General features: G+C 41.1%; 1 protein-coding gene across 2 annotated transcripts in view; it reads left to right on the top strand.

Annotated features, from left to right (window-relative positions):
* Window positions 1-12,029, top strand: part of polr1a (RNA polymerase I subunit A) — a 132,284-nt gene extending 120,255 nt beyond the window's left edge. For both annotated transcript variants that reach the window (XM_059650164.1, XM_059650156.1), the window contains exons 33-34: window positions 4,626-4,790; window positions 11,507-12,029. In XM_059650164.1, the coding sequence (XP_059506147.1) occupies window positions 4,626-4,790; window positions 11,507-11,607 (266 nt within the window). In that variant the 3' untranslated portion in view covers window positions 11,608-12,029. The remainder of the gene's footprint in view (window positions 1-4,625; window positions 4,791-11,506) is intronic.
* Window positions 12,030-12,574: the final 545 nt, after the last annotated feature.

Below are 12,574 nucleotides of genomic sequence, written 5' to 3'. Positions count from 1 at the left end.
TTAAGTGCTTTCTCCTTCATTATGTGACTCCCATGACCACATCCTGACAAAGTCAACTGTCTCTGATCAAACTTTGCCTCTCCCAACTGGATGTTATTTTTCTCCTTTGCAATGTTTTCCAGTAGTTTCCACTGATGTGAGACTCGCTGATCTGTAAATCCCTGGTTTATCCCTACCACCCTTCTTGAAAAGTGAGCCCATATTAGCTGTCCTCTATTCCTCTCCCCTCCCTTGTGGCCAGAGAGAAATTTAAAAATTTGGGTCAGGCCCCAGTATAGTTCTCCCTCATTGTCTGCAGAGGCTGGGATGCAATTCATTTGGACCTGGGGAATTATCCACTGTTAAGTCTGTCAAAGCTTCCAATACATCCTCACTCCCTATTTTATTCTGCTGAAAGACCTCACAGTCCCTCTCCCTGAATTCCATACCTACATCCTCCTCCTTGAAAGTCAAAACAGATGTGAAGTAGAGATAATGGGAACTGCAGATGCTGGAGAATCCGAGATAACAAAGTGTGGAGCTGGATGAACAGAGCAGGCCAAGCAGCATCTTCGGAGCACAAAAGCTGGCGTTTCAGGGTCTAGGCCTGAAACGTCAGCTTTTGTGCTCTGAAGATGCTGCTTGCCTGCTCTGTTCATCCAGCTCCACACTTTGTTATCACAGATGTGAAGTACTTGTTTAGCACGCCACCAGTTCCTCTTGCTCTGCATTTAAATTGCCCTCTTAGTCCCAGTGGGCCCTAAACTTTCCCTGGTTGACCTCTGCTCCTTGAATATCTTGGGGTTCTCCTGAATTTTACCTGCCGGTGTGTTTTCTTAAGATGTCCCCTGGACCTTCTACACTGCACTTGGACCTCCTTTGATCCTTATCCAGTTCTGAGTATTCCTAGACGTCCTACATTTCACCCTAAGGGAATGTATGAGCCTGTACTGTCCCCATTTCCTTTTGAACATCTCTTGAGATATCGATCTCTGCCTTGAGAAAAGGGAGGCTGTTTCACATTTCCGTTACCCTCTGCACAAAATGGTATATCTGATTTCTACTTCTAAATGTTCTGGCTGAAAGTGGATATTGTACCTCTTTAGTCTGGATTCCTCGACCAAGGAAATAATGCTTCCTGTGTCTCATTCTTTAAATCATATTATCATTTGAAAGATGCCAACAATAGAATGTTATTTTGATGTAGCATCTATTGTTAATGAATTTTTCCTGGCAGTTATCCCATGCACGCTCCAAGGTGTAGTAGTTTCCCTTTGAGAATTTACTGGAAACAAGCTGAGTCTCTTGGGTGGATTTCTACAGTGGCTTATATATTTCAGACACAATCGCTGTCAGTTACTTCGAGAGAAATAAATACATCAGAATTATCATCTGGCATAATTGTACAGGAGATGATGGGCTGGTATTATTATTGCTGGACTGTAATCCAGAGACCCAGATAATGTTCTGGGGACCTGGGATCAAATCCCGCCATGGCAGATGGTGGAATTTGAATTCAATAAAATGTCTGCAATTAAGAATCTAATTATGACCATGAATCCATTTTCGATTGTCAGGGGAAAAAAAATCTGGTTTACTATTATCCTTTAGGGAGGGAAACTTCCATCCTTAACTGTCTGGTCTACATGTAACTTCAGACCCACAGCAATGTGCTTGACTCTGAACTGCCCTTGGGGTGGGGGGGGGGGCGCAGCGCAATTAGGGATGGGCAATAAGTGCCTGACCAGCAATGCCCTCATCCAGTTAATGGATAAAAAAAATTGTTACTGGAAGATAGTCTTACCTGTTGAGTACAACAGGTGTAGTTCTGTAATTACCATCTCCTGATACTGTGCCTTTAGAATACACTAAGAAGCAGGAGTCAAATTGATGAGTAATGATCAAGCAACTATCCTGCCTATGAGAGAGGAAAATTTTGGACTTATATAGTACCTCTCACACCCTTGGGTTCTCCCAAAGCATTTTGCAGTAAATGAAGTATTTTTCAAGTGTAGTTTCTATTGTGGTGTGGAAAACACAACAGCCAATCGGCATACAGAAAGCTTCCATAAACATCAATTTGATAATTACTCAGTCTGCTTTAGTGAAGTTAGTTGATTAATAAATGTTGACAAGCAATAACCCCTTATTCTTTGAAGTGGGATCCTTTCCCACTGCCTGAAAGACCAGATAAACCATAGTTTAATGTTTCCTTTGAAAGACTAAGGGATATTGGATACTGCCTACTCGGTTTTGCATTGATGTGTTATCCCAGAACATGTGATATTTAACAGTGAATTATATAACACATTACATCTCAAGTTGATAATCAAGTTTTATGTTTTGACTCCAGATAATTTACAAATTGACTTTTTAATAACTTGAATGGGAAATAACTGTTTTCCTAACACAATTTTAAGTAAAAGGTCTATTTCAAAAACAGCTGCCAGGGTGACATTGTTATTTAAATGCATTGAACCTTTAAAACACATTGCCGTAGATGTTGGGCAGGATTTCTGTTTAATATATTCATGTGATTTGGGTATTGCTGGCTGGGCCTTGGTAAATTTTAGCAATGTATCTTGTAGATGGTACTCACTGCTACTGTGTGTTGTTGGGGAAGGGAGTGAGATTTGTGGATTTGAACGAAAGAACAAAGAAAATTACAGCATAGGAACAGGCCCTTTGGCCCTCCAAGCCTGTGCTATCCAGGTCCTCTATCTAAACCTGTTGCCTATTTTCCAAGGATCTGTATCCTTCTGCTCCCTGCCCATTCATGTATCTGTCTTGATCCATCTTAAATGATGCTACTGTGCTCGCCTCTACAGCCTTCACTGGTAGTGCGTTCCAGGCACCCACCACCCTCTGTGTAAAGAACTTTCCATGCATCTCTCCCTTAAACTTTTCCCCTCTCACCTTGAAATCATGACCCTAGTAATGGAGTCGCTCTTGAACTGATGCCAATCAAACAGACTCCTTTTGAAGCTTCTGTGGATATACTACCAATAGTGAGCTGGTATATGGGTTATGGGCTTAGCTTGCCAAAGTATCCAATTGCTAAGTTTCCCATGGAGGGTTAGGCCACAGCTGGAGTTTTATGTGCAGTTCTGGTCACCGTATTCCAGGATGTTACATTACATAGTTGCCCAAGGAGAATTTTTAAGAATGTTCCCAAGGTATGAAAATTGAAGGTTTGATGAAAGATTTGATAATCTGTGGTTGTTTTCCCAGAGCAGAGGAGGCTGACGGCTAGCTTAATCAAGATTAATCATACAAAATAATGACAGCTTGTTTGATTCGACAAGAAAACATGTTTCCTGTGGCAGAAAATCCAGTTACCAGGAAGCACACATTAAAGATGACTGGGGATTAAAATGGGGACGATGCAGATAGTGTTCAGTGTGTCAGGGTGTCAGTTGACTCAGTTGCTGAGTCAACTGCCTGGGTTGGATTCTCACACCAGCTGCCTTCCCTTCTCAATCCCTCCCCTCACCTGAGATGTAGTGACCATTAAGTTAAACCACCTCCAGTAGTGTGTCTCTCTAATGATAAGGTCTGATCAAACGATTGTAACTATTGTTTTTGGGTGTCTGGAACTTGCTGCCTAGGTTAGTAATTGAACCTGAAACCATTAACTCATTTAAAAGGATCATGGGTTGACACTTGAGATGCTGTAATGAGCAATGCTACAAACCAACTCCTGGTAAATGGGATTAGAATGGGCTGCAAGCTTTCTTAGCCATTACAGACATGATGAGCTGAGTGTTCTCTTTGTGCTGTAATTTTTGTACACTTCTGTGGTTACTCAGTTCCAAATGACCTCTGCCAAACATTTATGTTGGAATGAGCTCAAACCGAAAGAGACACTGCTGAACATACTTCTGGTTTTTGCTACATTGCCCTGAGAGGGTTTCCCCTGAACCATCACCTCCTCCTCTCTTGAAATTATAATAGCTTTGTGGGTGTAAGTCAATTAATTAGAATGAATTTGGGCCCTTGATGGGTGAACCTCAAGTGTGAGAGGACTCCTAACCTCCTCCCCACCAGAGGTATCTCCATCATATGATGCATAAGTACATTCCCTGATCAAACATGAAAATGCCCTCTGCCAATGATTCCATCATTTGGAGATGGGAAGCTTCCATTGCAGCGGCCAACCCCTCTGCAGTCAATTGTAATAGGCACTGGTATAAATGAGTACAGTTATTTATACCACCTCGAGCCCTGTTTAGGAGCGAGGTTTAGGAATTTGTCAATGATTTTTTAAAAACTTCACTCTCAGGCTGAGGGTGTTGCTGCCGAGGCCAGCATTTATTGCCCATCCCAGAGTGTATTTATGAAACCTCATTGCTCGGGGTCTGAAGTCATCTGTACTAATACACAATAGACAAACTTCTTCAAAATCAGCTTTTGCCACAAAATGCTGTTAATTTGACAGGGTGTTACTTAGAATTCAGGAATACTGTTCTTAGTCATGAGGCCGAAACACTTCTGCTGTCCAGTGATGATCCATTATTGCGATGCTGTCCTGATGGTGAACTGGATGCTTGGTGTCATTGATTGTATTCAGTATTTTTAATGAGCTGAGACATATTTTCTTGTCCTCTCTTTTCCTCTCTCTTTCTCTCTTGCTGTTGTTTACGTAGGCATTGAAGTGGATCCTCGCCATCTTTCTCTTGTGGCAGATTACATGTGTTTTGATGGTTCATACAAGCCATTTAATCGAATTGGCATGCAATCAAGCTGTTCGCCCCTTCAGCAGATGACCTTTGAAACCAGCTATAAGTTCTTAAAACATGCAGCTATGCTCGGTAAGAAAGATTTTGTTAACATACGAGACAAGTTTATACTTTTTGTTTTATTTCCATTTTAACTTGAGCAAGTATCCTTCACATGAGTAGAGTAACATTTTGAATTCCATACCATTTGGACGATACATTGAGGGTGACAAGGGCGCAGAATGGACTGAAAATGGAGCATCGCCGATGTCAATCGCCAGAAGTAGCTCCATAGGATCAACCAAGCTGGCTGACTCTATGAAAGGCCAATATACTAATTGTTGAATCATGGTATGCTGCACCTGAATGCTTACTTTCAGCAACTGGTGTACAAGGAGGCTGAGGCCAAATTGTACCTCCCCTTTCCCGATCTATCACCATTCAGATAATATTCAGATAATAATCTGACTTCCTTTCTTTGCTACCAAAGTGGATCATCTCACATTTATCCACATCATTCTTAATTTGCTGTGCAATTGTCACCTCACTCAACTTGTCCAAATCACATTGAAGCATTTCTACATCCTCTTCAGAGTCCATCTTCCCACCCATTAACTGTGCCGCTCCATTAGCTTGGAAATATTACTTTTAATTCCCTCATATAAATCATTAGTATATGTTGTGAACAGGTGTGGTTCAAGCGCAGATCCCTGCGATATCCCACCTGTCACTGTCTGCCACCCTAAAAAAAAGACTCATTTATTTCGATTTTGTTTCCTGTCTACTAGACAAATCTCTGTCCAAGTCAGCACCCTACCCCAAATCCCATGCAATTTATTTTTATATGCTGATCTCTTATGTATGACCTCATCAAAAGCCCAAGTAAAGCACATCAGCTGGGTTCCCTTATCACCTCTGCTATTTACATCTTCGAAATATTTCAGTAGACTTGTCAAGCATGATTTCCCTTGTGCAGAAAGATGATGTCTAATCCAATCACTATTTCCAAGTGCTCTGTTGTTTAATCTTTTTTAACGGCATTTGTCTTTTGTCTTTTATAATAATTATCAAAAAGTATCAAAGTATACAAAACAATAATTTTGTAAGAATTATCATTTATAATAGTATTTTCCTCACTACCAATCACAGGCTAACCAATCGATAACTTCCTGTTTTTCTTTTCTCCACCCTTTTTAAAATATTGGGATATAGTAGTTACTACATTCGTGTGGATTGGAAAGTAAGTTTTGGACAATATCCACGTTTGGGCTGACAAGTTACAAATAATGTTTGAACCAACTTGTGTTAAGATGCAGAGGGTATGAGAAGAATTTTAAATGAAACTTTTGCCTCCATATTTGCAGAGGGAAAGGATATAGTAAACCGATAGGAGCGTTGTGAAATATTGGACAAAATAATCATAACAAGAGAGAAAGTGTTAGAGGAGTTTTGAATCCTTGAAAGTGGCTAAGTTGCCAGGGTCACATGGTTCCCTCGGACATTCAAGGAAGTCAGGGAGGAAATAACAGATACTCTCAGGACTATTTTCAAATCTTCCTACTTTTAACATCGACCCAGCCAAGTCATCTCAGTATCTTATATCGGGGCGCTGAGAGAAGCAGTGGACGGGAGAGTGGGGGGCACTGAGTAGAGCAGGAGGTGGGAGAGCCGAAACTATCATTATCTTGATTTAACCCACTTTCCTTTTTTGTTAAATATAACATATTGGTGGTTTTCTTTGTTATAGCTTTCAGTCAAAGCATGCCTCGGAGGAATGTTGTTAGCAAAATTGGTACTAAGGTCTTTGCAGCCAAGTAATGCATGGTTGTCTCGTAGGAAATGTAGGGCCTATACTCATTGGAATTTAGAAGAGTAAAAGGTGAACTTTTTGATATAAGGAGGGTTTTCAGTAGAGCAGAGAGGGTAAATGCTCAAGGGAACTTTTCCCCGTTTGGAGCGAAGGTCATAGTTTCAGAATAAGAAGTCTCCCATTTGAGAACGTGATGAGGATATTTTTCTTTTGATGGGTAATTAATCTTTGCAATTCTCTATCCCAGAAAGCAGCAGAGAGCTGACTATTAAATAAATTCAAGGTCCCAGTTAGGCAGGTTTTCATCTACACAAGTGTAGGACTACAGGGGATCAGTAGGAAAGTGGATTTAAAGCCACATTTGGATCAGCTATGATCTTATTGAAAAGTGGGATAGGCCTGGGGGCTGTGGGTCCTACTCCTGCACTTATTTCTTTATGTGGTATTTGGGCCCAGATTTTACTCTGCCAGAGAGGCTTTCCATTATGGTGAAAATGCTGGCACTGGTCAAACCATAAGTCCTGCCTCTGAACATGGACCTTCCTGTTTTTGTAGCAACAAGGCATCTGCTTTGCAAAGGTGATCAGTTGTAGATGTCACATGCTGCCTGCACTGTTCGTGGGATTTTGATAACCTTCATACCCAAAGTGTACAGGTTAGACCGGGTAAGAGTAGTCATGAACTTAGTCCCGCTGGTTAGATTCCTGGGGCACCTCTTTGGATTGTGTTCCAAGACACCTCTAGAGGAGGTCAGCTATGCTTTGAGATGGTGAAAAGTAGGATGTGAATGTTTGTAAAGGACCAGTAACCCATTATCATCAGGCTCTTTTGACCTGTCCAAATTATCAAAGGATTTAAAATCCTCGCATTTCAAATTTTTGAAAACTTTTATCTGCCATTTTTAGAATATTGCTTGTTATTTCACTCTGACGGTTGTTGCATGACTAATTTCATATCTTCCATTGTCGCAGTCGGTTTGATAATTTCAAGTCGTTATGGATTCTTTAATATGGAATTATGAATTCCAGTGTTTGTTGTTATAAAGTATTTTGTACTTGATTGACATATTTGTTATGAGGCTTTATTTAGTTGAATGTTTTTACTAAAATGTTTTCAATATAGAGGTCTGAAATGCACACTTTGAAATTTATTTAATAGAATCTTGTTTTATCTCATCTTCACATGGGAGCATTCTTTGTTGGATTGTAGGTGAGTTGGCTAGGTAGGTGAAGGGGACAGGACAGACTGAGTTGACATGAGTTGGTACTACATTTTTATAGTGTTTACAAAGAGCCATACAGGACTGGTTAAAGTGGGATATGTTAACATGGAAACTATAAAGGCTGTGGTGGATGAGTAGAATGGCATAGCTTGACAAGGAGGACATGAAGGGCCATGTGGCGATCAGAGAGGTCTGAGTTACCAAGAAGTGACAGAGGTTTGGAAGGAAACAAGGCAAGTTACCTTAACTGCTCAATACTTGTTTCGATACTGGATTGTTGTATTTTCCTCACTGAATGTACCTGAAGAACTAAACGTAGTTATATGAATGCCATGACTGATGAAGATTTACCCAGCTAGCACCTACTTGCTTAAAATGTCTGACTGTAAGTGTGTAAACTGGATATAAATAAGTATCTGAAACATAAACTTGAAATTAACTGGTGTTAAGACCTGACGCAGTGCATTTTCAAATCACATGTCTGGGAATGGAATAAAATGGAACAGCATCAACAGTGAAGAAATCAGCTCTTTTTTATGAGTATCCTCAAAGGCTTGTAAGTCTCAGTGCATTTATAGTACTGTTGTGATTTGTTAATGTTATGAGATTGGTAAGGTTTATGAACTTTGCTTCCTGTGGACTACTGAATAATCAGGGGCAAAAGGAGAAGAGGAGATAAGTATAAGAAGTGGTAAAAATGCTCAGGAAACTAATGGAACTAAATACCAATCAGTCCCCTGGACCTGATGGGATGCATCCTATGATCTTAAAAGTAGCTGCTACAGGGTAGTGCATGCACTGGGAATAATTGTCCAAGAATCCTTAGATTCTGGAGAAGTCCCCAAGGAATGAAAAATTGCCATTATAGCACCTTTGTTTGAAAAATGAAGAAGGCCAAAAAAAAAGGATAACTAATAGGCCAGTTAGCTTAATGTTTGTAATTGGGAAAGAAGTTCACTGGACTGATCCCAGGCATGAAGGGACTGTTCTATGAGGAGAGGTTGATAAAGTCGAGCCTGTACTTTCTGACATTTAGAAGAATGAGAGGCAACCTTATTGATACATAAAAGGCTCTTCGGGGACTTGGTAGCAGAGACAGTAGGAACTGCTTATACTGGAGTCTGAGATAACACCGTGTAGAGCTGGAGGAACACAGCTGGAACCTTCTCAGACTCAAAACATCAGCTTTCCTGCTCCCCTGATGCTGCCTAGCCTGCTGTATTCATCCAGCTCTACACCTAGGTAGCAGGGGTTACTTTCCCTTCTGCAAGAGTCTAGAACCAGAGGCTATAATCTCAGGACAAGGGGGTCATACATTTAAGACAGAGATGAGGAGGAATTACTTTTCTGAGGGTAGTGAATCTATGAAATTCTTTACAGCAGAAGGCTATCAAGGCTGGGTCATTAAATATATTCAAGGCCAAGATAGATTTTAATCAGTGAGGGAATTTGCGGTTATAGTGAAAAGGCAGGAAATTGCAGCTGAGGATTATCAGATCGGCTGTAATCTCATTCAACGGCAGATCATATTTGATAAGCTGAATGGCCTATTTACACTCGTCTTAGGAATCAATTAACTTGTACAATTTCACTATAATAGACATTAAATAGTAAGTTAGGTTAGAGGTAAAAAAATACGATAGCCATCATTGCTTATGCTCAAAATCAAGTGTTTTAATTTTAGCGATAATAGGAACTGCAGATGCTGGAGAATCCGAGATAACAAGGTGTGGAGCTGGATGAACACAGCAGGTCAAGTGGCAGCTTAGAAGCAGGAAGACTGACGTTTGGGGCCTAGACCCTTCATTTTAGATTGCTCTCCTGCACCCATTAGATTTATACCACCAAAGCTCCCATGTTATAAACATATTAAATGTTGGAAAGTTACCATTTGATCTTGGTTCCATGGAAATCTAAAATTAAAGACCGGAAATGTTTTTAAGACCAAATTCAGATTGCGTGGCTAGTTTGAAGAACATCTCTGCTCTGCCTATAAAGATGACCACGATCTTGTGGTGGCTTACTATTTCAGTAAACAATCTTGCTCCCATGCTGACATTTTCATCCTGGGCCTGCTACGGTGTTCCAACACCTCATTATTTTCTGATTAGATTCTTCAGAGCCAGTAGGACTCGGTGCACTGTTTAAATTCTGCAGAGCACAACCTCTGTTCTCTGTATTGATTACAATTTGTCACTCCATTCCCCCATACCTCCCTGGCTGTGATATTATTGGTTTTGATCTCTGCAGAGCAGACCCATTTTCTTTTTGCCATAGCTATCATTAAACCAACTTACATTTCCATCAGTACTTTACTGCTGTTAGCACTCACTTTGTCTTTTTCTCTGGGCACCATCTGTTTGACTCTTCCCCCCCCCCCCCCCCCCCCCCCCACCCCCCTCGTCTATCAGCAGCATAAAAACCATTTTCCACCTCTTCCAGTTCTGAAAAATTCTTATTAGACTCAATGTTAATTGTATAATTTCTGTATGGACTCAAACTTTTTTGGACCCCTTTTACATCTGGTGAGGTTAACCCTGAAAATCTCTTCTGACCATCTAAAGGTTGCCTGTTAAATGGAGGCATCTTTTGATTTAGCATAGCTCCCTTGGATCACAGCTTTTCTGATTCTAATCATTTTTAATTACAGACTGCATATCTGAACTTCAGGTCTCCCTCACCCCCTCCAGCTCCCCCTCTGTCCATTTTCATAGAATGAGCTGTGGTGCATGGTATTTCTTGACTGTGAGCAATTGTAAAATGTGGATCTCCAAAGGCACCAGGACCTGTCCATGTTAATGAGCCACTGATAGCTGACATGCTGGTGCAAGCAATTAGGAAGGCAAATTTTAAATTCGCCTTTATCATGAGAAGATTTGAACTCCGGAATAGAGCTTCCGGCTTTAGTTGTATTGAACCTTGGATGGACTGCATATGGAAATGTCATGTGCAATTTTGATCCCCTAATGCCAGGAAAGATACACATGCCATTGATGGAGTGCAGCAGAGGTTTGCCAGCCTGATTCCAGGGATGGTGAGGCTGTCCAATGAGGAGAGATTGACGAGACTGGGACTGTATACTCTAGACTTCAGAAGGATAAGAGGTGATCTCATTTAAACTTAGAAAATTCTTACAAGGATTAGACAGTAGATTTAAAAGGGCCTTGAGGGGCAACCTTTTCATGCAGAGGTTGGTGTGTGACTGGATTAGGCTGCCTGAGGAAGTGGTGGAGGCTGATAACATTACAGTGTTTAAAAGGCATCTGGAATAGGGAGATCTGAGAGGGCTGGCAAATGGGACTTGATTAATTTTGGATATCTGGGCGGTTTGGACAAGTTTCCATGTTGTCCCTATGACTCTATGACAGGGTAGCTGTAGAAAGGATCTTTGCCCAAATGGGACCTAAAACAGAGAATGCAACCTCAGAATAAGTGGTAAACTATTTAGAACTGAGATGAGAAGGAATTTCTTCACTCATAAGGTTGTGACTCTTTGGAATTCTCCACCTCAGAAAGGTGTGGAAGCTCAGTCATTGAATAAATTCAGGGGTGGGATTGATAGCTTTCTGGATACTAATGATGATATGGGTATGGTGGGGCGGGTGGGGTAGGAGTTGTAGGTTGCCCATGATCTCTAATGGCAGCTTGAGAGGCTGAATGGCCTGCTCCAATCCTGTATTTCCCTATCATGTGCCAAGTTCTTTTGGGAAAAATCTATTATATTGTATCACTTGTTTTCTCAGTATTAATCCTTAATTCTGATTTATTATTCTTTAGGTTCTCATGATGAATTGAAGTCTCCATCGGCCTGCCTGGTGGTGGGGAAAGTAGTCCGTGGTGGCACTGGCCTTTTTGACCTGAAGCAGCCTCTCAGATGAACGCTCTTTTCTGATTTCACATCTGACTAAGAACTATTGTTAAAAGTGGACATCAATAGAATATTTTAATGTGTGTATATTTTGCATATTTTTTAAAATACAGAATTGAAAGAGACAAATAAGGAGACAAGTGTCTGTACTACAAGCCTCTCCACAGCAGCAAGTGATGAACCAGCCCCTACAACTTCAAATTGCTTTGACCTGCTTCTAATTGCAGTACAAAAGAGCAGCCAAATTTTCATAAAGAGGAAGACGAAATTTTACTAAAGTCTCACACAAGTTGCAATTAGATGTTGGAATCCAGTCGGAGCAAACTCAAGGATGTTTACACGTGATACTACTAGTTGACAGCATTTACTGTCTTCCTTTGTGGAGAAGTATGAATCTCAGTCCTGTGCCCAGGAATAATGAATTAAATTTCACTGGCCATTAAGTGTGAACCTTTTTTTCAAAAGACGTGGCTTTTCATGAAGCTGTTGTCATGGCGCAAGTCTTGTTGCAGAGCCATCTTTACATTAATTAATTAGAGAATTAAATGCATTATCTGCTTCATATTCTCAATCAGGTCCTGACTGGCTTGTAGCACCTGAAGCAGCTGAATTCTGTCATAGGACAGTGGCAGGTATTTTCTGCGTAATTTCCTGGTCCTTTTCATCCTCCTTGGAAGACTGCTGCCGTTTTCCCCCCCCTCAGTATCTATCAGGTTGCCACTTTGCCTGCTCCAGTTGTGCAGAGCACACTACACCAGGATGATGTAGCACACTGTGCACTGCAGCACCTCTGCTACCAACACCAGCTGCTCACCCCACCAAAAACTACATCTTCAGCAGCTCTATAGTCAGCTCCTCCATGGCTCTGTTGTGGCATGGGCACCAAGTCGATGGAGGTGCTATGCCAGCTGAGTGACCAATGCATTGCATCAAAATAGAAGTGCGTACTGGTAAGCCCCTTCCATCCCAAACCCACG

Source organism: Stegostoma tigrinum, chromosome 1 (assembly GCF_030684315.1).
Source record: "Stegostoma tigrinum isolate sSteTig4 chromosome 1, sSteTig4.hap1, whole genome shotgun sequence".
Lineage (NCBI taxonomy): Eukaryota > Metazoa > Chordata > Chondrichthyes > Orectolobiformes > Stegostomatidae > Stegostoma > Stegostoma tigrinum.
Note: the sequence above shows the minus strand (reverse complement) of the source record. Positions and strands in the feature narration are given on the sequence as shown.